The 22,614-nt window shown below is 55.1% G+C and overlaps 11 protein-coding genes across 11 annotated transcripts; 7 read left to right on the forward strand and 4 right to left on the reverse strand.

The window, feature by feature from the left end:
- Positions 1-120: 120 nt before the first annotated feature.
- On the forward strand, positions 121-4,291 carry L969DRAFT_97555 (uncharacterized protein; the record flags this gene model as incomplete). The annotated part of the gene is made up of 10 exons (XM_014709282.1): positions 121-798; positions 846-1,708; positions 1,969-2,173; positions 2,211-2,763; positions 2,816-3,075; positions 3,125-3,208; positions 3,260-3,611; positions 3,669-3,862; positions 3,915-4,101; positions 4,158-4,291. The coding sequence occupies 10 exons, from the start codon at positions 121-123 to the stop codon at positions 4,289-4,291; spliced, it is 3,510 nt and encodes a 1,169-aa protein (XP_014564768.1).
- Positions 4,292-4,331: 40 nt separating this feature from the next.
- L969DRAFT_97556 (uncharacterized protein) lies at positions 4,332-4,487 on the forward strand (the record flags this gene model as incomplete). The annotated part of the gene is made up of 1 exon (XM_014709283.1): positions 4,332-4,487. One exon carries the CDS (start codon positions 4,332-4,334, stop codon positions 4,485-4,487), a length of 156 nt encoding a protein of 51 aa, XP_014564769.1.
- A 56-nt stretch (positions 4,488-4,543) lies between these two features.
- Positions 4,544-5,033, reverse strand: L969DRAFT_55624 (uncharacterized protein; the record flags this gene model as incomplete). Its single annotated transcript, XM_014709284.1, has 2 exons — positions 4,544-4,609; positions 4,662-5,033. 2 exons carry the CDS (start codon positions 5,031-5,033, stop codon positions 4,544-4,546), a joined length of 438 nt encoding a protein of 145 aa, XP_014564770.1.
- A 369-nt stretch (positions 5,034-5,402) lies between these two features.
- Positions 5,403-7,846, forward strand: L969DRAFT_20574 (uncharacterized protein; the record flags this gene model as incomplete). Its single annotated transcript, XM_014709231.1, has 5 exons — positions 5,403-5,807; positions 5,866-6,230; positions 6,279-6,678; positions 6,734-6,797; positions 6,849-7,846. The coding sequence occupies 5 exons, from the start codon at positions 5,403-5,405 to the stop codon at positions 7,844-7,846; spliced, it is 2,232 nt and encodes a 743-aa protein (XP_014564717.1).
- L969DRAFT_91206 (uncharacterized protein) lies at positions 7,456-9,188 on the reverse strand. Its single transcript, XM_014709285.1, has 7 exons — positions 9,030-9,188; positions 8,870-8,980; positions 8,712-8,819; positions 8,478-8,661; positions 8,284-8,431; positions 8,066-8,235; positions 7,456-8,015 (listed from the first exon to the last, which is right to left on the reverse strand). The coding sequence occupies exons 1-7, from the start codon at positions 9,145-9,147 to the stop codon at positions 7,949-7,951; spliced, it is 906 nt and encodes a 301-aa protein (XP_014564771.1). The 5' UTR covers positions 9,148-9,188; the 3' UTR covers positions 7,456-7,948.
- A 54-nt stretch (positions 9,189-9,242) lies between these two features.
- On the forward strand, positions 9,243-12,817 carry L969DRAFT_106184 (uncharacterized protein; the record flags this gene model as incomplete). The annotated part of the gene is made up of 4 exons (XM_014709286.1): positions 9,243-11,225; positions 11,274-11,674; positions 11,796-12,089; positions 12,142-12,817. The coding sequence occupies 4 exons, from the start codon at positions 9,243-9,245 to the stop codon at positions 12,815-12,817; spliced, it is 3,354 nt and encodes a 1,117-aa protein (XP_014564772.1).
- L969DRAFT_91208 (uncharacterized protein) lies at positions 12,611-13,723 on the reverse strand. Its single transcript, XM_014709287.1, has 4 exons — positions 13,334-13,723; positions 13,146-13,274; positions 13,061-13,096; positions 12,611-13,013 (listed from the first exon to the last, which is right to left on the reverse strand). Exons 1-4 carry the CDS (start codon positions 13,694-13,696, stop codon positions 12,984-12,986), a joined length of 558 nt encoding a protein of 185 aa, XP_014564773.1. The 5' UTR covers positions 13,697-13,723; the 3' UTR covers positions 12,611-12,983.
- A 54-nt stretch (positions 13,724-13,777) lies between these two features.
- On the forward strand, positions 13,778-14,369 carry L969DRAFT_91209 (uncharacterized protein; the record flags this gene model as incomplete). Its single annotated transcript, XM_014709288.1, has 3 exons — positions 13,778-13,788; positions 13,830-13,982; positions 14,022-14,369. 3 exons carry the CDS (start codon positions 13,778-13,780, stop codon positions 14,287-14,289), a joined length of 432 nt encoding a protein of 143 aa, XP_014564774.1. The 3' UTR covers positions 14,290-14,369.
- Positions 14,370-14,526: 157 nt separating this feature from the next.
- On the forward strand, positions 14,527-16,841 carry L969DRAFT_97563 (uncharacterized protein; the record flags this gene model as incomplete). Its single annotated transcript, XM_014709289.1, has 10 exons — positions 14,527-15,309; positions 15,362-15,526; positions 15,679-15,747; positions 15,809-15,840; positions 15,974-16,043; positions 16,107-16,146; positions 16,255-16,290; positions 16,342-16,509; positions 16,565-16,591; positions 16,645-16,841. The coding sequence occupies 10 exons, from the start codon at positions 14,527-14,529 to the stop codon at positions 16,839-16,841; spliced, it is 1,587 nt and encodes a 528-aa protein (XP_014564775.1).
- A 192-nt stretch (positions 16,842-17,033) lies between these two features.
- L969DRAFT_20580 (uncharacterized protein) lies at positions 17,034-19,161 on the forward strand (the record flags this gene model as incomplete). The annotated part of the gene is made up of 9 exons (XM_014709232.1): positions 17,034-17,055; positions 17,118-17,459; positions 17,509-17,587; positions 17,643-17,781; positions 17,842-17,919; positions 17,969-18,360; positions 18,416-18,519; positions 18,571-18,719; positions 18,760-19,161. 9 exons carry the CDS (start codon positions 17,034-17,036, stop codon positions 19,159-19,161), a joined length of 1,707 nt encoding a protein of 568 aa, XP_014564718.1.
- On the reverse strand, positions 19,142-22,555 carry L969DRAFT_68218 (glycosyltransferase family 2 protein). The gene is made up of 7 exons (XM_014709290.1): positions 21,576-22,555; positions 21,247-21,525; positions 20,778-21,200; positions 19,892-20,730; positions 19,648-19,845; positions 19,336-19,599; positions 19,142-19,286 (listed from the first exon to the last, which is right to left on the reverse strand). The coding sequence occupies exons 1-7, from the start codon at positions 22,526-22,528 to the stop codon at positions 19,225-19,227; spliced, it is 3,018 nt and encodes a 1,005-aa protein (XP_014564776.1). The 5' UTR covers positions 22,529-22,555; the 3' UTR covers positions 19,142-19,224.
- Positions 22,556-22,614: the final 59 nt, after the last annotated feature.

Genomic DNA, 22,614 nt, shown 5'->3' on the forward strand with positions numbered 1-22,614 from the left:
TGCTAGTGCGCGCTAGTGCCCCGCGCTCACAACTTGAATCATCTAATTTTGGGTGTCGACTCCACGCAGTCGAGATTGTCGCCCTCCGGTATAGCCCCATCGCTCAGGCCATCGCAAGTCATGAGCGATGACGAGGATGAAGACCGACAGACGCTACTGTCGCCTCCGCCGGCAAAGGCGCTAGACAAGCCCCTCAAAAGATCGCAATGGGTCATCATGGTCATCATCATGCTTTGCGAGCCCGTTTGCTTCTCCGTCATCTTCCCCTTCATCAATGCCGAGATCGCCTCGCTAGGTGTACCCACAGAGCGAGTAGGCTACTCTGCAGGCGCGGTCGAGTCTGCATTCGCCCTCGCGCAGCTATTCACTGTGCTCGCGTGGGGCCGAGCGTCAGACAAGTTCGGTCGAAAGCCCATCATGATCTCAGGCTTGGCCGGCGTTGCGATCAGTATATGTTCCTTCGGCTTGTCGAGGACGATCCCCGGCTTGATCGTCAGCCGATCGCTCGCAGGCGGGCTGTCTGGCAATGTCGCCGTTGCCAAGAGCATGATGAGCGAGATGACGAGCCCTGGGTCCAAGCGGCGTACTAGAATGTTCTCACTCATGCCTGTCTGCTGGTCCTTCGGCTGCGTCATCGGCAGCGCACTCGGGGGCGGTCTGTCCAACGCGGCCAAACGCTATCCCACCGTCTTTGGCGATTCTGCTTTCCTACATGCGTACCCTTACGCGCTGCCTTGTCTCATCGCCGCCGTCTTTCCCTTTGTTGGCGCCGTTCTCAGCTCGATCGTGCTGGAAGAGGTGAGCCAGTAGGGTATGCTGCAGGCCACGACTGATTCGCAGCACAGACGCATCCGAATCACCAGCCAAAGTACGAGAGGATAGCAAGCTATAGCAAGACGCTCAGGCATGAGCGCACGATCTCCGTTGCCTCGGCTTACAGTGACGATGCGCTGCTATCGCCAACGGCCGAGCGGCGGTCGAGTCAGTACGAAGATCATGCTTTGCAGGGTCAGGATGAGCTAGAACGGGAGGCTGCATTGCACGACAAGCCAAAGCCGAGTCAGCTAAGGATGCTGCTGAGAGACCCGCAAGTTCAGATCACACTCGCCAACTTTGCGACGCGCGCCACCGTCATCACCGCCTGGACAGCTATCCTGCCGCTTTTTGCATTCACGCCAGTCAAGAGCGGCGGTCTCGGTATGTCCGAAGGTGAACTAGGCACGATGCTCAGCATCAGAGGCCTGTCAGTCACGTTCTGCCAGCTATTCCTCTTTGTTCCGCTGCACGAACGGTACGGCGGACTGAAGCTATATAGATTCTGCATGCTGCTCTATCCGACTACGTATATCTTTCCGCCTTTCATCAACCAGTTTGCACGCATGGAAGGCACACCCGCGCGCATAGCAGAATACAGCGTCTTATTCATCCATCTGGCAATCGTCAGCTTTGCCAACATCTCCTTTTCGTGCATCTCCTTGCTCGTCAACGCGCTCGCCTCAGGCTCGGACTCGCTCGGAACGCTGCATGGTCTTTCGCAGACGACAGTTTCGTTTGCAAGAGCTATCGCGCCCTGGGCAGGCACATCGCTATTTGCTTGGTCGATCACAGATGCTCCGGAAGTCTTCAATGGCTACCTCATCTGGCTGCTGATGATCCTATTAGGCCTAGTCTGCGCGTCGCTCTCCTTTGGCTTGAGCAAGGACACTCGGTGATCTGTCGATGTTGTTGTATATTGAGAGTATGCAATATGCAATGTGTTTGTAGCATACGACCAGGCTCACCTGCGGGCCGCGAGTTTGATTTCATCATTTGATCTTGCTCGACCGCGATGGATCGTGGAAGCCGGAAGAGTCACGTGAGTAGGTCATGCTGAACACTCGCAGCTGTCGTCGCCCCGCGACCTTGTAGAGCGAGGTGAACAGCTCCAAAACTCGCAGTCCATAGCCGCACGTGCGAATCGAAGTGCAGCAGCTTCACCAGTGAGGAGCACCCAGGCTCTGAGCGGCGTCCCACCACGTTAAGAACACCGACCAGAGCAGGCGCTTTCGAGCTAGAAGTGCACTCCTTCGACGCTCTGCGACTGCCTAGCAGCGCTCATCAGCTAGGCACAGCTCTACGCCAATCCTCAATCGATACGAGCTACCAAGCGAGCTCGCAAGGACAAGACAGCACGGTCACGACATCCGCCTGACCCTTGGGCGCGCTCGCAGTTGACTGCAGGCAGCGCCGAGCAGACGGGCAGATTCACAGCGGTTTTGCTGTCTCGCTGCTGCTGTTGTGGAGGCTCGACTCGATCCGAGAAGGAAGCTAGCTGCGCTCTCAACTCGGACTTGGCTGTCGACTCCCACCGCGCCAAGTCGACTACCTCTTCGCGGCGACCTCATTCTTCGACGCTCGTAGGTGATCAGACCTCACTCTCGCTCGCTCTTGCAGATTCTTCTGGCAAGAAAGACTTCGGTGAGCAAGAACGGATTGAGCTACCTCTCTTCGGCGTTCTAGCACCAAGGCCGACTCGGCAGCCTCCCCAACCTAGGCGTCAGCGAGTGTCACCACCTTCAGCAGGCTCTCAGCAGACCCCTGGCAGTCGAGACTCGTATCGACGCATTTTTTCGAGACACTACGGCCGACTTTCGCGTGCCGTTGAGTCGACCTCTTCCGCTGCCTCACGTGAGCACGACTGTAGCGCTCCTTCGGTACCGGAACAACCTGATAATAGCGACATGGCCTCTATGGGACCTATCAACGGTCTACGCGTCGGCGTCGGTTTGTCGCCCCTTTTCATCCCTGTCTGATCGGCGCTGACGTTACGTCACAGAGGACGCCACAAAGCACATCAAAGTGTCTGCCTCTGATGGCAAGTCTGGAGCGCCAAAGGAGCTCGTCTATACCAACTGCAAAGTCGTCGGCAATGGATCCTTCGGTGTCGTCTTTCAAGCAAAGCTTGTGTCATGCACTCCGGGCGAGGGAGAAGCTTCTTCGCCCGTCGGCGAGAATGGCGAGCAGAAGCAAGGTAGTGGCATAGCCGCAGGCGAAGATGTCGCGATCAAGAAGGTCCTGCAGGACAAACGCTTCAAAGTGGGTCGCGCGTACATCACGCGTGCACGTTGCTCATTCGTACGCGCAGAACCGAGAGCTGCAAATCATGCGCCTCGTCAGCCATCCTAATGTCGTGGACTTGCGAGCATTCTTCTATTCCAACGGAGAAAAGGCGCGTCATTGCAGTGCTGCGCTATCTCTGTGTGCTGATAGCGAATCACAGAAAAAGGACGAGGTCTACCTCAACCTCGTTCTCGAATTTGTGCCAGAGACAGTCTACCGAGCTTCGCGGCACTTTGCAAAACTGAAACAGACGATGCCGATGGCGACGATCAAGCTGTACATGTACCAGCTGCTTCGGTCGCTTGCTTATATCCACTCTCTTGGAATCTGCCATCGCGATATCAAGCCACAGAATCTCTTGCTCAATCCGATCACAGGCGTTCTGAAGCTTTGCGATTTCGGTAGCGCGAAGATCCTGATCGCTGGCGAGCCGAATGTCAGCTATATCTGCTCGAGATATTACCGAGCTCCAGAGCTCATCTTTGGCGCGACGAATTACACCACCAATATCGGTCGGTCCTGATATGCCCGGTGCTCTGTGGATCAAGCTGACTGGGACCTGCGAGCAGACGTGTGGTCGACAGGCTGCGTGATGGCAGAGCTCATGCTCGGGCAACCTCTTTTCCCTGGCGAGTCCGGCATCGATCAGCTGGTCGAGATCATCAAGGTACTCGGCACGCCGTCGCGCGATCAGATCAAGACGATGAACCCCAATTATATGGAGCACAAATTCCCTCAGATCAAGCCTCATCCCTTCTCAAAGGTTGGCCAATTCACATGATCGCATCATGCGGGTTTGCTTATGACCTTCACAGGTCTTCCGACCTCGAACGCCGCAAGATGCGATCGATCTGATCTCTCGCTTGCTCGAGTATACGCCCTCGTCTCGGCTGACCGCCGTGGAAGCCATGTGTCATCCGTTCTTCAACGAATTGCGCGAAGCAGACGCCAAGATGGTCAACGGCAAGGATATGCCGCCCCTCTTTGACTTTACGCTCAATGGTGCGACCCATCCTCGTCTCTTGCTTAGACTGTACTGACCTGTCGAGGTTGGTCAGAGCTGAGTGTACGACCGGATCTGAACGCTCAGCTGGTGCCGGGTCACGCGGAAGAAGCACTCAAGTCGAGGGGGATCGACGTGCACAACTTCCAGCCACTGTCTGCAGAAAGCATGCGCATCACGCTCGACTAACGACCCGCTCGCTCGCTCGCTCGCTCGGTGTTCTGTCATTATGTTCACGTGCATCTGGAGAGTAAGCCAGGGATCGCTTTGGCCCGGTACCACAACAACAAAGCAAGAATGCGATGAGCCTGGCTCGCGCTCGCATATGGCCACTGGCGTGTTCCTGATCGTGTCTCTCTCTGTGCTGCGCTCTGTACAACTGTAAGGCAATTGCAAACGAATTGATCGCCTCTACGTCTGTCCTGCAGGCTTGCGTTTCGCTCAGGCATTGACTTTTTTGGTCCTGCCGAGCTTCTTCTTGAAGCGTTGCAATCTCTTGGCGCTCATCTGCAGAGACTCGGTTCAGCATGATCACGCGAGTTGATATGTCGAGATCGACCTTTTGGGCAGCTTCGGCTATCCGCCGCTTGTCTTCTAGGATCTTTTTGCGCTCAGTATTGATGGCCTTTCGTCTGTCGATATCAGCTTGCTTGTCGTCCTTGAGCTCCTGTTCTATCTTCCTGATCGCATCACGCTTCGTCTTATCTGCCATCCTGGCCTGCCAAGCAGCAGACTGCTTCTTCGGCTTCCCTTGCACTGCACTGTCACCATCTACAGCGAGACTGTCCGGTAAGGCAGACACGGTGGCTGCATGGGCGGGCTTGCGTTGCGACCGATTGGTGGCTGTCTTGAGCTGTTTCCATGGTCGCCCCGATACATTTGATCGTAGCTTGGGCTCTGGTGCTGTGGATGTCGATGCAGTCGCTGCCATGATCGTCTGACGTGTCCGCAATCGCTTTGACTGATCCCGAAATGTTGGCAAGTCAATTTATTTATCGTGCGCCTCCTCTGGGAGTGATCGATTAATCAATCAATCGATGCGGTCATTCCAACCAAACTGCGCACAGCGACTTTGGCCAGACTGGACGCTCACATTCTGCTTCTGCCCTGGCAGACATCTGCCCAAGCAGACACTGGACACTAGACGCTGTGCAGTGTAGCGACAGCGTGAACCAGGACAGCCATCATCGACCCCACAGAGCCAATGTACAGTGCACCCCGTCCTGAGCCCACAAGCACGCTATCGTAGAGCCACATTCGCTTCTTCATAGTCTGTCAGCACGCTCATATAGCCCACAACATGGCACCCCACGAGAGCAGTCAGGCTACTGCGACCAAAATGCGCGAATGCAGAGATGAGCACGCCAATGCAAGCGACAAAATGAGCAGTGAGGGCGGGAGCGATGCAACCATCTCTCCGTCCAAGGCAGCCGCAGACAAGTCGGAGAAGATGGAGGATGCTCAGGCTGAAGCCAACAAGCAAGTCGAAGCAGAGGAGGAGTTTGACAAGGCGGAAGAGATCGTCCAACATCCTCACGAGGTCATGTCGTCCTTCAGGCGAGCAGCCTTGCACCGGATCCGCCATACTTTCAGGAGAAAGAGTGCGATGCATCGCCTGAAGGAATTTGCCAAAGTTGCCCCGCTCATCTCTGCCATCCTTGCACCCCTCTCGACCCTCATGGATATCCCCGCCCTGTCCGAGCGAGTACGTCGCGTCTCGCTCTTCCTCATCATGGGCTCGAGCTCACGTCTTCTTTTGATAGTGGTACACATTCAACGGCGTGGCTTTACCGGATCCGACTGCCTCTCTAGCTCTCAGCGCAGTCGGCCTTGCATTCAATCTGATCGCCAACGTTCTGTTGATGATCCGCTTCTCGGCCCAGAGCTCCTGGTGGAGACTCGCCACCCGGCTCTCACTGCTCGGCTGGCTCATGAAGACCATTCTGGCACTCGCCAACCTGATCTTGTTCGGCATCACCACCCGCAACGGGCCTGGCTACTCTTACGACGAAGGCTTCTGGTGCGCTGTCGTCTCTGTCTGCATATCAGGCATCATCGTCATCATGCTGGGCATTCATTACTTCCTCGAATTCAAGCACTCCGATGTCTTGGCTTCCCGAGAGATCAGGTGAGTCGAGTCTCTGCCTGTGCGAGCTGCACTGAATCACAAAGACAGGGTGACAGGAAGGCATTTCATGATGTCAACAGCAGCCATGTTCGGCCTGATCGCCATCCAAGCTCTCATCTTTTCGAGAATCGAACATTGGACCTATCTCGAGGGCATTTACTTCAGTGTCGTCGTCATGCTCACAATCGGCTACGGAGACTTCTACCCTACCCACACAGCCACACGCATCCTGCTCTTCTTCTTCTTGATTGCCAACATTGCTGCTCTGGCACAGCTCGTCAACGGAATGGTCACGTTCTTCAAACAAAGAACCGATCAGCGCAAGAAAGACTATCGCGAGACCTTGGCGAACGACAAGAAGATCCGAGCAAAGACCGGTTACCTAGAGAAGGAGGCCACCCTCGTAGATGAGATGGCGTTCCTCGAAGCCATAGAAGCTCGCGAAGAGGTGTGCTTCGTCTCATAGCGCTAGATCGATGTGCTGATGCAGCCTGATGATACAGCAAGTGGCCCAGTCGATCGAATTTGCCATGTCAATCACTGTCTTCTTGCTCTTTATGCTTCTAGGTACCTGCGTGCTGCTTACTTATATATAGTTGCTAAAATCCGTGGTAACAGGTGCATGGATCTTCAGCTCAATAGAAGGCTGGACCTACGGCGATGGCCTTTACTGGTCCTACGTCACCTACTCTACGCTCGGTCTGGGTGACTTTTCACCTATCACCCCAGGCGGCAGAGTCATCTTCATTGTGTGGTCACTCCTGGCCGTGCCAATCGTCACATCAGCCGTCGTCAGCGCAGTGTCCAATTGGATCTCTGCACTGAGTCAGCGAGAGCTCGAGAAGCGCAAGAAAAAGACGGGCACTTCTGCTGACCAGATCGAAGAAGTGCATCAGCTCGAGGCGGAGATGCGAAAGGAAGGTCGCTCTGGAAACCTCGATGAGGCCGAATTGGCCCAGAGAGTCATGACGAAGAAGCACCAGGAACGATTCATTGAGCACAGCGCAATTGTCGATCGAGGGCTCAAGCAGCTCGACTTTGAGATCAAAGAACGAAGGGCGTCCATGTCCGTCGAAGACGACACAGACAACAACTCGATCACGACGGCCATGACAGAAGAGGCCTCCCTCTATCTTGCCGAACGCATCCTGCGCGCAGCTCTCGAGCTCGAGATCAACGCAAGAAGTATGCTTATTGCCACGCTCGACAAGAGCAGCAAAGCTCGCACACTACTAAGAGCCGATCGTAATATACAGATCAGAGATCTGAGAATGCTACAGGAGGATAGTGAGATGGATCACCCCATGGCCGAACAAGAGCTTAATATTATCTTGCCCGGCGAGGACGACAACATGGATATGCTCAATGATGAGCAGATCTGGGAAGGCGTTACGAAGCATCGCGAGTCGCTCGGCACGCTTCTTGCTGCCGGTGTTCGTCTGAAGCGTCTAGAAGGAGTGCACAAACAGATGTTCGAGCGTCGTCGCCATTCGGTCACGAAACTCGATCCTGAGCAACAGGCCGATCTTGATGCAGACTTGGCAGAGCATGCGCCGGCTGTGCAAAGAACCGACTACGCTAATCACAAGCTTGATCATCGCAATCAGACAGTATGAGCTGCTGTTTGACTCTATCTTGTTTGAAGTAAACACGTCTGTATTGCTTGCTGAATTGTAAGATGATTAAGTTGTATGACAATGTAGCAGTACTGATTCGGTTCACATATGGAAGCCTGAGCTTGGCCCGCCTCGCATGACTGCCATATCCCAGGGCCCTCGGAGCTCGCTATTGCGCAAGGTGTCAGCTACGCCTATGATGAGCAGCCGGAAGCGCACTTCTTGTATTGTTGAAGCCAGGTCAGCGCGGCAGGACACAGAAGCGAGGTTGTCGAGACAGCAAGCAGGTACAGGGCAGTGACGGTTGACGAAGTCATGCTGAGACAGAGCACCGTCGCGATGCCTAGCCCAAGACTGGCGCTCATTGCTCGAGATGGTGCATCGGCAGTCTGCGTGGGCTCGTTAGCTTCTCTCACTGCAACGGTGAGAAGGCTGACGGTGAATTGCTGTCGGGTGATGGGAAAGAATGCAAACCATTCGACGCTGAAGAGCAAGAGTGCAAAGACGCTCGCGTTTGACTGTAAGCGTGACGCGAGCACGACTGCGGCAGAGACGGCAGCGTTCAAGGACAACGCCGCTGGGAATCTGCTGGCACATCAGCTGCTATCTATGGCCGTACCAGAGGGCTCACTCGGCTTGTGCACTTCGGGTTCGTCTGAGGACATGATTGCCTAGGATTGAGCTGATGAGAAAGAGGACGGTGGTAAGTGCCCAGATCGAATCTGATGTTGTCGCTTCGGTGAGCGTCTTCAAGACCGGTGAAAGCAGGTAGAGCATCAGTGTCAACGCGACGAGCGACACGACGAGGCTGCGCTCTACTCTCAGAACTTGTCAGCTGGCATGGCGCGTCTATGAGGAGACTCGCCTTGACTCGCAGGCCGTGCGACGGCGATGGGGCTCATCGACCAGCTGGCATATATCGCTGCACCGAGTGCGATGTCGATCCAGATCATCTCTGCCGCGCTCAGGATGCCTGACCCCTCTGCTCAGGCTCTGTGGCGATCGTTTGGCGGGGCGACGAACCCATGTAGATGTGTACAAAGACCGAAATGAAGATCATGATGGCGCTGAGATGCTGGGACAGGGGCAAGGTAGCGAGTTGGAGCTCTCTGAAGGAGTGCACATGAACATTGACTGTACGCAAAGCTTAGCAAGTCGGTAGTGCTGTTGCGAGAGGTCGAACCATTTCGCTGAAGGCTGCTGAGGAAGGAGGCGTCATAGTAGTTGTCCGCATAGTCTTGCTTCTCCCAGAGAATCCTCCGCCATGGTCTGCGAGAGCCGGCAGGAGCTCTCTGGCCCATGCACGCTCTCACAGCGCGGCAGCAGCGAGAGAGAGCGCGGCAGCAGCGAGAGAGAAACCTGGCAAGACGCGACTTGCCTACCCCGTCGACCAGAGATGTTACGCTTTCTGGGCTACAACAAGGACGAGGCTCGATCTCCGACGGCCGGAGCAAACGGACTCTCCGATAGTACGCCCTTGGCCGAAGGTACTGACCCGTTTGGCGATATCGAGCTGCCGTTTGCTTCGGCTGCCCATTACGCCAACACTGGCAATGAAGACCGTTCGTTCGCTGCTGACGACTCCATCGTATCCAATTCGACCACAGCTACGTCCGTCAACAATATCAGCATGATGGGTCACGATCCAGACTCGCAGAACGAGCTCATGTCTGAATTGATGAGCTCTCAGATCATACTCGAGGCGAGCTCTTACCGCACCTTGTCCTTTGAGGAGCTAGAGGAGATGAAGAGGGAGTCAAAAGTGCTCAAGATCAGGCTCAAGGGGCTGCAGAAACGTATCGCGCTGGTCAGTCGGATGAGAGATGCCGCAACGCGCCTGTCGGCAACGCCATCCACTTCGGCGAGGCAAGCAGACGAAGATGATGAGCTCGATCAGGACATGCACAAACGCAAGCTTGATGAACTCAGTGATATGCTGGACGCAGTCAGAGAGCGTCAAGCCGAGATTGCGCAGAGACAACTGGAACACATGGTTGCCGTGCTCGCTTTGATCATCCGCAAGCGCGACGCCCAAGACCAGGCAAACAAGTTTCTACCCGCTGATGCATCGTTTAATCTCAACGCGTCTCTATCGTCGCTCGACACCAGTCTCGCGAAAACTCATCGATCTGCCTCTGCCCGTTTCGATGGCCCTCACTTTTTCGCGGGCCATCGGGATGCCTCGCCTGGAGGCGTACCTTCAAGAGACTTGCTGACGACCCCTCAGATGGGATCTCCGAATACGTTCTCGACATATGGTCTCAGTCCTGCGAGGCCGGCCGAGATCAGCAACGGCGGTCCATCGCGTGTCGAACAGCAAGTTCGTATCGAAGAGCTGGAGCTAGAGCTACAACAAGCACGCTCACAGTTGACTCAGCAGCAGCAGAAGCTCGACATAGTTCAAGCAGAGCATCGTACAATCCAGAGCACGGCAGAGCAGACACGCGCAGAACTAGTGCAGGCGCGAGCAGAATCATCGCAGATGAAGGCAGAGCAATTGCCCCAGCCTACATTCGATGATGACAGACAAAAGATTGCCAGCACGTTGCAGCAAGTGTTCAGCAGGCACCAGCAAGGACGAGGAACGCTTGCTCTATCGCTGGGCGAGATACCCCCGCCTCCTGCGGGAGCCAACACGGATCAGCTCACGAGATACATCAGTGAATCTCTCGACACTCATTTCACGACTACGCACGGCCACCTCGAAAAGGTCGAGAATGATCTGGCGCTCGCGCAAGCTAGCTCGGACGGCACGCTAGCATCGCTGCGGAACGAGCTCGCTAAAGCCACGAGCGACCGAGATGCGCGGAGTCGTGAGCTTGCGGACATGCAACAGACCCACAACCAGCAAGGTCAGCGCGCACTCGATCTCGAGGCCCAATTGCGGTCTGCATATGCCGACAAAGGTACCGCTGTCTCGACTGTCGAGAAGCAGCACGAAGCGACGAAGACCAGCCTTGCGAGCCTGACGAAGGAACGCGACTCTCTGACGACGAAGCTACAGGAATCAGAGACGAAGCTAGCAGATGCATTAGCGCGAGAGGAAAGGGCAATCAAGGCTTTGAGCGAAGTGTGGAAAGCGCTACCAGCTAGTGAAGCACGACTCAAAGTCGCCGAGTCAGACGATCTCAAGACTTTCAGAGGTGTCTTCGAGGGTCGGCGTGCGATTGGCGCATTGTTCAACGACCTCACTTCAGGCAATAAATTCTCAGTAGACAGCTTCGTCGAGCGAGTCAACAATCTCTTGGCGGACGACAAGAAGCTCGTTGAGCGCTTGCTGAAGCATGAAGCTTCGCAAGGCGAGCTCAAGGTAAACGCCGATCGTGCACAGAAGTCGCTCGGAGAAGCCTCTGCTTCCGTCGAAGCTCAGAAGGCTCAGGTGCGTTTTGATCTGAGCACAGGGGCTGCGCTGACTCGGCATGAACAGATACGCGATCTCGAAGAACGTCTCGAAGGGACCTCGGCAAAGGAAGTCGGCATGCTCGAAAAGCTCAACGATCTCCAAGCTGACCACGAGAAGATGAGACAAGACAAGCGAAGACTCGAAGCCAATGCTGCAGCTATGGCCACTGTCGCCCAAGACAAGGCGCAGCTCGAGCAAGAGCTCAAGACGCTGCGTGCACAGCCTGATCAGACCGACACAGTCAAACGGCTCGAGCGCGAACTGGCAGAGGCCAACGACGACATTGCGAACCTGCAAGACGAAGTGGACGATCTGAAGAACAACGAGCAGAAGAATCGCGTACAGCTCCTGAACGAGCTCAGCAGTCTACAGAACGAAGCACAGACGCTGCGTTCACAGCTTCGTCAGCTCAAGCGAGCAAAGCCGTGAAATTGCCTTTGTTGTATCGTGACGCGTCATAATAACGTGGTGGAGGGACGTGGTAAACAAAAGGGAGTGCGCTGTGAAGCGAGTGTCTTGCTCACGCCGCATGGCAACGAGGCGCAGTCAGGCAGCATGGTATCCGCCGCCGACAAAGGAGTCCTATCGTGACTTGCTCGTGTTCGAAGAGCGGCTCAAGCAGAATCACGAAAGGCTGAAGGCACAGAAGAGGAGATATGAAGCTTTCCTGCTCGGCATGGTCTCTGCCATCTCTGTACTCTGCTACAAAGTCGTCATCGATCCGAGCCCTTATGCTGCGCTTCACTATCTCTTTGTGGGAGCGCTCCTGATCGGCTGCACCACACTCGTCCTCTTCTTTGCTACCGGCATGTACGGAGAGAAAATAGGCTATGCACGCAAGTCAGTCGATGACTCCCGCGTCAGTCAGTGTCAGAAGCTGACGATCGATCAGGTTTGTACCGCAAGCCAACAGAGCCCTGAGATCGTTCAATATCTACCTCAACACGAGGATAGCGTCGCCCTATTCGCGATGGAGCCTATGGAGGAGATCTCCTGCCATCCAGTCATCCGTCACCTCTCCCACTACTGCCTCTCATCCCGGCGGATCACCCAAGAGGGGGCCAGTCTCGCCACCGAGACCGAGATCGCCTTCTTCACGCACGCCCATTGCGCCCATACCGTTATCGGAGAACCCACGGGGCGAACTCATCTTCTCGAACAAAGTTTCGCCTGCGTTCAGAGAAGGCTATGAACGCTATCGGGGCGAGTGGGAGCGACGGAGGCAGAGCACAGCAAGGCCAAGCTGGATACAACGCTTCTTGCCTCATCCTGTCTCACTCTCGCGCGGCAATACGCCTCCGCCAAATGCCGAGGCGAGCAAGGCCAGAGCGACACCTGTCGCAGACAGAGGTCGAACATTCTCTAGGAGCTCGACGCCGTCTCAGTCACGGCAGTCTTCGCCTGGGAGGATATCACCCAGATCGAGGCGAACGAGTCCTGGCCTGTCGTCTAGCAAAGGGTCTATCAGATCGAGTCCAGAGTCTTCCAGACCTGTGACGCCGGTACAAGAGGGGGCAGAGCTGTCTAGCGATGGCGAATCGAATTTCAAAGGCCGTCCGATGTGGTGAATATCAGTACGAATACGACGAAATGTCCTCAGCCGATATAGAAGGAGACATGGAATTTTCACGAGTCAGTAGCATGGGCTGTTGTGATCGCATTGTACAGATTCCCTGTTCGACATATCGCAACAACATCTTCCGTGTCACGAGATCATGTACTGGTCAGTCAGAATCAGCTGACGCGCGCGAGCTCAGCATTGACCTGTGTCCATTGTCAGTGAAGACCCGGCAAGTCGTCGGCGGACGAACTGCGCTCGTCGTGACCGGATCGGAGAGTGCAGCCCACTACGAGCTCGTCAGTGAGAGACCATGGTCGGCGAGCGAGTTGCCTCACCTGGTCAGCATTGAGAGAGATGCCTTTCTTGCCGGGCAGTACCTTCCCATCCTTCTCGTATGTCTCCCTGATATCGATGAGCGGCTTGCCGTTATAGACGCGCACCGTCACGCGACGAGATCCTGAGAGCTAGAGATGCATCCACGGACTCAGCAAGGATGTAGTGCATGCCATGCGTTGCCACGCACCAGGACATAACCTTCGCCGTCGGTATTGCGTTGCATGGAGGAAGAACTCGCTTTCGCCGATGCACCTTTCTTGGTCTCTTTCTTGGCTTTCGGCTCCTTTGCCTTTGCTTTCGCCTCCTTCTTTGGCTTCTTCTCTGCTACTTTTGCTTTCTTCTTCTTTGGCTTCTCTCCATCCGAATCGGTTGCAGCCTCGCTCGAGCTCTCGTCATCCTTCCGTTGAGCTTGTTCTGCTGCTTTCTGTGCTCGAATGGCCTTGAGGATATCAGAGGAGGAGGAGCGATCGCGAGTCTCTTGCTTCACATCGTTTCGACCGTCATACGAACCATCGGACGCCTGCTCGTCGTCCACGATGAAGCCGTTCATTGCGCAGGCGGGCGTCGTCGATGACACGCCGTGCGCGCGGTACTGAATTGGTCACGTGACGAGATTTGGCGCACGGCCAGCATGGCGCGCGCGCTTCGGCGGGGCATAAAAGGCGGCGCGGAACTGCTTTTAGACTGCGAATGCTTTGCTCATCCAAAGATCGATGCGACAGCCTGATAGCACCGTCTCTGGCAGCCATTGGGTCTGACGATAAACCTGACAAGAGAGTACAGGCTCGAACTGGCGAGCGACTGAGCCTGTCCTCCCACATGCGCTGGAAAGATGTGTCCTTCTAACCTCTCAAAATGCACGAGCTTATGTGAAGGTTGGCAGGCACTCGGGTCTATAGCGTCGCTTCCGACAGGCTGCTCTCGAGTAAAAGTACCCAACAACGATCTGAAGACGCCGACAGGCTCAAAGTCGACAGGGTGTCGAACATGCTACCGAGCAGGGCAGGCATCGAGCCAGCGGCGATCATGTCTAGCTCGAAGAATCTGCCACAATCGTACAATGCCTTCGCAACAGAAAGTCGTCATTCCTCAACGAATCGTCGAACCCTCCTCAAGACCGCGCAACCGCTCCTCAAGATCTGATCAAAGACAGCAGGGGCCTGCCGAGCAAGCTCCTGTTGAAACAGCTTCCCTGCTCATCTGCCTTCTGATCCTAGTCGACCAATGTATGCTTCCTATAGCCGTGTCATAGTGTCTTTGCTATCTCTATCTGGCTTTGCATGCTTTGAGCTTTCTTACGCGAGCGCGTCACTTCAAGCTGAGAACGGGACGTCAACGTCTTCACGTTGCCAACTCATCTCGGACTCTGCTGTGCACTGCATGAGCGCAGCAAGCGGCATCAGTCTCAGCACAGAGAGCTCCCGCAGATGGACTGCGCTTCTGCAGGCGGGCGAGAGCGGACCTCGAGCAGTGCAGGTCAAGATTATCTCTGAGGTGCTTGAATTGACGCACGAACTCGCTGCGCAATCCGATGCACTCGATGACTTTGACCTCTTGCCTGCATGGCTAGGCCAATCGAACGAGCCCGCCTATATCCTCCATCGATTAGATTCGGGCAGCTTCGTCTACATCTCCTTTGTACCTGATGACGCTCCTGTTCGATCCAAAATGTTATACGCTTCCTCCCGAGCGACGTTGCAGCGCCAACTGGGCGATCAGCACTTCACAGACTCGCTTTTTGCTACAAGGCTCGACGAGCTCACGAGTAGTGCTTATCGAGCTCATCTACAAAGTCAATCTGCCGATGCACCTCTGACCGAACGCGAGCGAGAGTCTGCGGACATCAAGAAGATGGAGGGTAGGGAACTGACAGGGACGAGTGCAAGAGGGAGCGCAGGCAAGAAGATGCTCAGCTGGTCTGACGAGGCAATGCGGGCTCTTGAGCAATTTGCGAGCTCGGACGCGCCTACGCTTCATCTCGTGATCGAACTGAAGACGGAAGTGGTGCAAACCGCTCCTCGAGAAGGACTGTCAGCGCTGCAAGACACGCCCTCTTACATCCTGCACCGCCTGAGTAGAGCAAACGAATCGGCCATCGTCGTGTTCATCTATGTCTGCCCTACTGACTCGCCCGTTCGCTCGAGGATGATCTACTCGTCCACTGTAGGCTTCCCTCGGCGGCTTGCGCGACAGTCACTAATGATTGGGTCTGCAGGTCGTAGGCGCAGTGACGACGGCGAATGACGCAGGATGCAATATCGCCAAGAGGCTCGAGACTTCGGACCCCAGCGAGGTCACAGAAGCTTGGATCACTCAGGAGATGGGCTTTGGAACAGACGAGGCAAGCCAGTCTGCTCCTCCGCCGGCGTCGAAGACGATCGTGAGGCCAAAGAGGCCAGGCAAGCGATAGTTCTCTCGGCTCGGCCTGTCTCTATCTGTTGTGACAATTACCATGCTGCACGCTCACGCTCGAGCGAAGGCCAAGGGCCATCGCTGTAAGAGTCCCTTGAGCACCCGTCAGTCGATTGACAGAGCAGACAAATCGACAAGATGTCCAGCAGCGATCTGTGTCCGGTCTATGCGCCCTTCTTTGGCTCGATGGCAAGCCTGTCCCTCTGCCTCTTGCGAGCTCGATAGCTGACGCACTTTATCTGCCTTGCAGGGCTGTACTGCCGCCATTGTCTTCACCTGTACGTACCAGACCTCCCTCGGAAGACCAATCAGCTGACAGACTGCGCTGCCTTCAGGCATCGGAGCGAGGTCCGTGACATGATCGCCTCACCGAGCCTCGAGTGGACTCGCTCATACTCTCGTGTCTGTGTGATAGCTATGGTACATCCAAGTCAGGCGTCGGCATCTCTGCCATGGGCGTCCTACGACCTGATCTCATGATGAAGGTAAATCTGTTCAGCTCGCTATGCACGCCATCGCACTTGACTGATCGCGCGATGATGGTCTAGTGCATCGTACCTGTCGTCATGGCCGGTATCATTGCTGTGGGTCTCCCTTTGCTCTGCATCTCATCGCACGCTGACGACTGTCTTCGTGTCACAGATTTGTATGCCTACTGCTTCGATCCCGTACCTGGCCTGATCGCGTCACCTACAGATGGACTCGTCGTCAGCGTGCTCATTTCCGGCCAAAGTAAGCTCCCTCCGCACCTCGCAAATGCAGACAGCTGATCAGTATCACCAGTCGAATCGCCTATGGCGCTCTACACGGGCTTCATCCAGCTCGGAGCAGGCCTATCGGTCGGATTAGCCGGTCTGAGTGCCGGCTTTGCGATCGGCATCGTCGGAGATGCAGGCGTGCGAGGCACTGCTCAACAGCCAAGGCTATTCGTCGGCATGATCCTCATTCTCAGTGCGTATCGCTGTCTTCTCCAGCTTCGCGCAGGCTCACCACACCCGTTTCACAGTTTTCGCTGAAGTTTTGGGTCTCTACGGTACAGCTCATCTTGGTCTCGCCGTGGCGCTCTGCTCACTACTGCATGTACAGGCCTCATTGTCGCGCTCATCCTCAACACACGCGCGCAAGAGCATCCTCCTGTGAGTGGCAACATCGAGTCCATCTTACTTCAAAATCCTGACCGCGTTTCCGCGTGCAGTGCTAAACACGAATGCCGAGGCATAGAACGCGCGAAAGGCACAGATGAGCCATGTTCCAGCACGTTGCCCCCAAGGGACGAGACATAGCCTTTGTACTCTCCATCCACGTTGATTGAGCAGCCGCCCTGCCTGCAGCCTGTCTTGAGTCTCGTCGCGTCCTTGTTTGTCATCATCATCGTCGTCAGCCGGCAGCCGGCATCTTGGCTCGGCGTCACTCAGCCGTGCATCGCCCTTTCGACCGACTCGCTGCACACTTAGAGCTCATAGACGCACAGCAACATGTCATGGAAGTTGTCCAAAAGTAGGTTGCACTCCCACCCATTATCTGGCCCGTAAGGCTCAATCTTGGCGCGGGCACTGCAGAGCTCAAGGAGGCCAACATCCTCTCTTCAAGCAAGTCGTCAACTCACTCTGCGCCTAGTACCGCCTCGAGCTCGTCGGCCAACAAGCATGCGCCCTCTCCTGCTTCCTCAGTGAGCGGCGGACACGCTTCGCCCCTGCCTGCTGCACCACCCCAAGGCGTCTTACTCATCAGAGTGATCGAGGCGAAGAACCTCAACCTGCCCCAGGGTACAGCGCTACCTTCTGCAATAGAGACTGCGCTACAGACCCAGTCTGCTCATGTTGGCTCGCCTGGCCAAGCGACCAAAAATCGCGAAAGCGTGCAGCGAAAGTCATGCTGGTACTTGCCCTACCTCGTCCTCAGTAGGTCGGCTCGTAGATACTGTAGCTTGAGCTGATGGCGGCCGTGCAGGTTTTGACAAGAACGACATTCTCGTCGACGCCTTGGGCGGACAACTCACCGCACCCACGTGGATGTACAAAGCCCACTTGTCAGTCTTGCATGATCACAGTCAGACTCAGCATATGCTCACACATGCGCTGCAGTGATGTGTCGAGACGATCGGAGGTCGCGCTGTCTGCTTACCTCAGGACCACGCCGGCAGCGTCAGGCGACGATAGAGAGGATATGGGCAACGATATCTTCCTCGGTGGCATCTCCTTCACCCCAACTTTCGACTCAGAGGTCAGTTCGGTCGTGCGCTCAGCTTTTCATACGATTGTTGAGCGTTCGCGTGACTGATAGCACGCTACGGACGCATGGTACAATGCCACTGGCGGATCAGGGCAATTCCACCTGCAAGTCACGTTCAAGCCGACCGGTGTAAGGCTCATCGCGTCTCACTCGATCAGCTGCTTATCCGTCACGATAGAACGAGGGCTTGTCGATCGATGCGTTTGACCTTCTCAAGGTCATCGGCAAGGGTAGCTTTGGCAAAGTCATGCAAGTGCGCAAGAAAGACACCGGACGAATATACGCGCTCAAGACGATCCGCAAAGCTCACATCGTCTCTCGGTCAGAAGTGACGCACACACTCGCAGAACGGACCGTGCTCGCTCAAGTGAACAATCCTTTCATTGTGCCACTCAAGTTCAGCTTTCAGAACCCCGAGAAGCTATACCTCGTCCTCGCTTTCGTCAATGGCGGAGAACTATTCCATCACTTGCAAAGAGAAGGTCGCTTCAACGAAGAACGGAGTCGCTTCTATGCTGCTGAGCTACTGAGCGCTCTTGAGCATCTGCACCAATTCAACGTCATTTATCGGTACGTCTTTCACCTGATTTGCATGACCAAGGCTTACCATCGAGGGGTGCGGCAGTGACTTGAAACCGGAGAACATCTTACTCGACTATACCGGTCACATCTCGCTGTGCGACTTTGGACTCTGCAAGCTCAACATGACTGAATCAGAGACGACAAACAGTGAGCCTCATGGTTGCATCTGGCGATGGCCGCTAATCTGCCTCTTTTCAGCCTTCTGTGGCACGCCAGAATATCTGGCTCCAGAGCTCCTGCTCGGTCATGGCTATACCAAGGTCGTCGATTGGTGGACGCTAGGCGTCTTGCTCTACGAGATGATGACTGGCCTGCCGCCGTTCTACGATGAGGCGAGGCCGACTCGTGTCGGCGCAAAGCAAAGCTGACATAGAATCGGCCCTGCAGAATGTCAATGAGATGTACAAGAAGATCCTGCAAGACCCACTCCGCTTCCCAGAGGATATGCCGAGCGATGCGCGAACACTACTGACTGGCCTGCTCACGCGCGATCCGGCGAGGCGGCTAGGTATCAACGGATCCGAAGAGATCAAGAGGCATCCCTTCTTCGCAAAACACATCGACTGGAAGAGTCTGCTGGCCAAGAAGATCCAGCCACCCTTTAAGCCTAGTGTGGAATCCGCGATCGACTGCAGCAACTTTGACACCGAATTCACTTCCGAGCCGCCCATGGATTCGGTCGTAGAGGACTCTCATCTGTCTCAGACGGCACAGAACCTCTTCAGCGGCTTCACGTATGTTGGCAATGAAAGCCGTATGGATAGTGTCACTGGACGTTCAGTCTACTGATTTATGTCTATAATATGCATCGTGTAACAAGCGCCGATATGCAGCCTGATTGGATGTATGGCTTTAGCCTGTGAAGATTCGCATCGTCTGATATGCCGCCGCGCCTGCAAACCTGACAATGCTCACTGTGTGCGTGATGAGTCCCTATCCAGACTAGCTTGGCAAGAGACATACTTATGGCAACGAGCACCAGGATGACGAGCATGAAGACACGCGTCCGTCCACCGCCGCCTCCGCCTTCAAATGTCTGTACAGGATCGCCACCTAGCACAATTGAGACGAGAAGCCCATTGGCGAGGACCCAAGCGAGCAGTACGCGTGTGCGAACAGATCTATACCAGTCTTCCGTTTCGCGGTCGCGATCGGACTGACTGCTGACTTTTGGTATAACTGCTGGATTTGTGCGTAGGTGATGTAATGCAGTATCGTATGATCCGTCTGCAAGAAAGCGTCAGTAGGGTAGACATGCGCTCGTGTTCAACTGACCTGTGTCTAGCTGCGATTCTGGCATGGTCATCTCGACTGTGCCCGATGAGGATGTCAGGACGGCAGCGCCCAGATCCATCGTGACAGTGTGAGAGTCTTTCGTGCCCCATGAAAAGTCATGAAGATTGGAGAAAGCATAGGTGTTGAGCACGCAAATGTACGATGGAGCCAGCAGGAGATATTGGGTCATACTCGTCACTGCGCTCGCGTCAATAAGTTTTAGCCGAGTGATAAACAAGCATACCCATATGCCACGGGTCAAGAGCGATGAGACTGGCGAGAAACCATGACCCGTACGTGCAGATGAGCGATAGGAGCATTTGCGAGAAGATAGCTCGAGATGCCGAACCCTCTACTGCTTTGACAATGCAGAAGACCGCGCCAACGGCCATATATAGACAGAGCACCGCGAAAATGACCATGACGGCGGTGTAAGACTTTCGCGAGCCTTGTGGACGATTGCCGAGTGCTAGCAAAAAGCAAGCGATCAGTGTGGCCTGGTATAGCTTTTGCGCAATGATGTTGACAAAGACAATGCCCTTGAGGTTGAGTGAAGGTGCTTCGAGTGCAGTCGTCAGTATGATGAAGAACAGGTAATAGAGAGATAGCGACATAAAGGCAAATACAAGCGACAAGACATTGTAGAGCGTCTCGAACATGAGCAGTAATTTGCGCATCTTGCTGTGGTCCGTCTTGAGAAGTCGTGTGAAGTGCAGGATACTGAACACAGCGCAGAAGAAAGCACCGTTGAGCCATCGCCGCCTTTGCGAGATGAATTCGGCGACATCTGTGGGCACATCGGTCTCGCCTTTTGCATTCTTGACGTACTTGAGCACCCAGGCATGACCAGGACTTGCGACGAGTTCCCAGCACAAAATGCGATCTTCGGCTAGATAGCAGTTGCTCGTAAAGGTGTCGGCGTCTTTACCTGCAAGTGTCTCACCCTTGAAGTAGGTCGCAAGCGGGCCGTGACCGAGACCGTCGTTGCGTAAAGCGACGTAACGATACGCCGAGAAGGCGCCTGGTAGAACGGAGATGTAGCCCAGAACCGACTCGAAAGGCTTGTCGAGGATGTTTGACATCCTATCATGCGATCAGCTAGGTACTGACATGCTCGTCTTGGCGCTTACTTGTACTCATAATCCTGAGCCGCAACGAGCGGATTGAGCAGGCCTGATCGGAACTTGCCCTTCATAGTGACAATCTCGCCGCATGCGCCAGCGACATTCGAGTTGCGATCAAACGCTTTCCAGAGGTGGTAGATCGATTTTGGCCCTGGCAATGTGCCAACATCAATCAGGATCGCAATATTGGGATTTAGCTGTTTTGCCACTGCATTGAAAAGCCAGCGATGACTGTTAATCTTCTTCGCGTTGCGCTCTTTGAGCAAAAGCATGACTTGTGTTGGGCAGATGCCCTTCTCGAGTCCTTTGAACTTCATATTCGGATCGATAGACAGTTGAGTCGTATGCTCGTAAAGGTGAGCCGTAACGATTTTTTCGCCAACAGTGTTCTTCGCGATGCCATCTTGGTAGACACCAAGCGCGCTCAGACTGAGCGAAGGTTAAGTACGTATACCACATATCTGATGAAGCCTACCAGTCCAAGACGCGAGGATGGATCTTCTGGCGACCATCTGCGACAATGCAGACTACGATTTTCTTCCAGCCGTCTTTGCCCCAGACTTTCGACTTGTCGCGCGTACATAGATGAGCGATATTCTTCATGATACCGTGCATGGTGCGACAGAAAAGCACCTCATTCTCCGAGTAGACTGTAACGCCGATGAGGATCTCGCATTCTCTCCGTATCGTTGAGGGTCGGAGATTGAAGCATTGCCTTTCGAAATCGTCTGGATCGCAAGTGACTGCTGAATACCTGCTCTCAAATCATGAGCAGCGGGTCGATGCTGATGTTGAGGAGCATACCGAGTGAACAAGAACTCGTCGTCTTCTCGGCGCGGAAGGAAGCTTTCGAGACGCGTTGGGATTCGCAGATCCAGAACGAGATTGCCTTCTGTGAGCTTGATCTCCTTACGTTTCCTCCTGCGACCGGCTTGTAGACCCGGCGTGACGCCATGAGGGTTGCGTCGTTCTTGCGCACCGACAGGAGCTGGACCGTAGTGTCTGCCTTGGGAAGTGTGCGTATCGGCAGACGTCGTCTTCGACAGGACTGATGACATTGGGTCAAATTTGCCATCATCGTCATATAAGGAGGAAGTAGCAGTGAGTGATGAGGTGGCAGAGTCTGTCGTATTGCCACGCCTGAGCTCAGGAACAACAAGAGGTATATGGGTCAGATTAGGCGGCGGATCGTATGCAGGCGCAGGTTCACTGCCTTGCCATGCGCCGGGGTATGGGTGAGTCTCATCTTCTGTTTTGACATGTACAATGTGTGAACGAGCTTGCGGCTCAGGCTCGTGTTGTGCATACGCCGATAACCTTGACCGCGCGACCGGCACAGGAACAGAGTCGTAGCGCAGACTGTACGCTGACCGTATGCGAGCTGTAGTGGGCGAGTCAGGCGCGGGCTCATCATTCAGCAAGGAGGAACGTTCGGTCTCTCGCGCTGTGCCTATCCGTGCCAGAGTTGGCGTTTCAGCGCCGTACTGGTCTTCGCCCGCTTGCCGCAAGCCATCCTCCCGAGTGCTCGGCAGCGGCCGTCTCGCTCGAGAAGGCGTGCTCGGCGAATCCAGCAGAGTCGAGCGGGGCCGATCAGATGAGCTCTGACGCTGTAGGCCGTACGGATCATTTGTGTCCAAGTCGATCATCGACGGATCGAAGCGAGTGGCCGACGGCTGCCATGCCGGAGCCAGCGCACTCGTTGGCCGCTGTCGGGCTGCTGGCGGTGGTGCGGTCTCCTCCTTACGAAAGAACGGCATGTTTGGTCGGCCTAAACGAAATCAAAAGTTACAGCGCAAGAGAGAAGTCACATGTCGCGCCTGTCACCTGATGGTAAATGTCACCA

This window comes from Mixia osmundae, assembly GCF_000708205.1.
Source record: "Mixia osmundae IAM 14324 unplaced genomic scaffold scaffold_17, whole genome shotgun sequence".
Taxonomy (NCBI): Eukaryota; Fungi; Basidiomycota; class Mixiomycetes; order Mixiales; family Mixiaceae; genus Mixia; species Mixia osmundae.

What these genes read in the sequence shown, in the direction of transcription:
- L969DRAFT_91206 (XM_014709285.1), bottom strand. Translation starts at nt 9,147, where the DNA reads ATGGGCCAGAGAGCTCCTGCCGGCTCTCGCAGACCATGGCGGAGGATT. An exon ending in CTTTGTACACATCTACATGG is followed by an intron (nt 8,820 to 8,869) that starts GTTCGTCGCCCC and finishes CAGAGGGGTCAG; the next exon opens with GCATCCTGAGCGCGGCAGAG. An exon ending in CGCACGGCCTGCGAGTCAAG is followed by an intron (nt 8,662 to 8,711) that starts GCGAGTCTCCTC and finishes TTCTGAGAGTAG; the next exon opens with AGCGCAGCCTCGTCGTGTCG.
- L969DRAFT_91208 (XM_014709287.1), bottom strand. Translation starts at nt 13,696, where the DNA reads ATGAACGGCTTCATCGTGGACGACGAGCAGGCGTCCGATGGTTCGTAT. An exon ending in ACGGCGAAGGTTATGTCCTG is followed by an intron (nt 13,275 to 13,333) that starts GTGCGTGGCAAC and finishes ATGCATCTCTAG; the next exon opens with CTCTCAGGATCTCGTCGCGT. An exon ending in TCTCTCTCAATGCTGACCAG is followed by an intron (nt 13,097 to 13,145) that starts GTGAGGCAACTC and finishes ACGAGCTCGTAG; the next exon opens with TGGGCTGCACTCTCCGATCC.
- L969DRAFT_68218 (XM_014709290.1), bottom strand. Translation starts at nt 22,528, where the DNA reads ATGCCGTTCTTTCGTAAGGAGGAGACCGCACCACCGCCAGCAGCCCGA. An exon ending in TCTTGACCCGTGGCATATGG is followed by an intron (nt 19,846 to 19,891) that starts GTATGCTTGTTT and finishes ACGCGAGCGCAG; the next exon opens with TGACGAGTATGACCCAATAT. An exon ending in CCTGGTGCTCGTTGCCATAA is followed by an intron (nt 19,287 to 19,335) that starts GTATGTCTCTTG and finishes TCACGCACACAG; the next exon opens with TGAGCATTGTCAGGTTTGCA.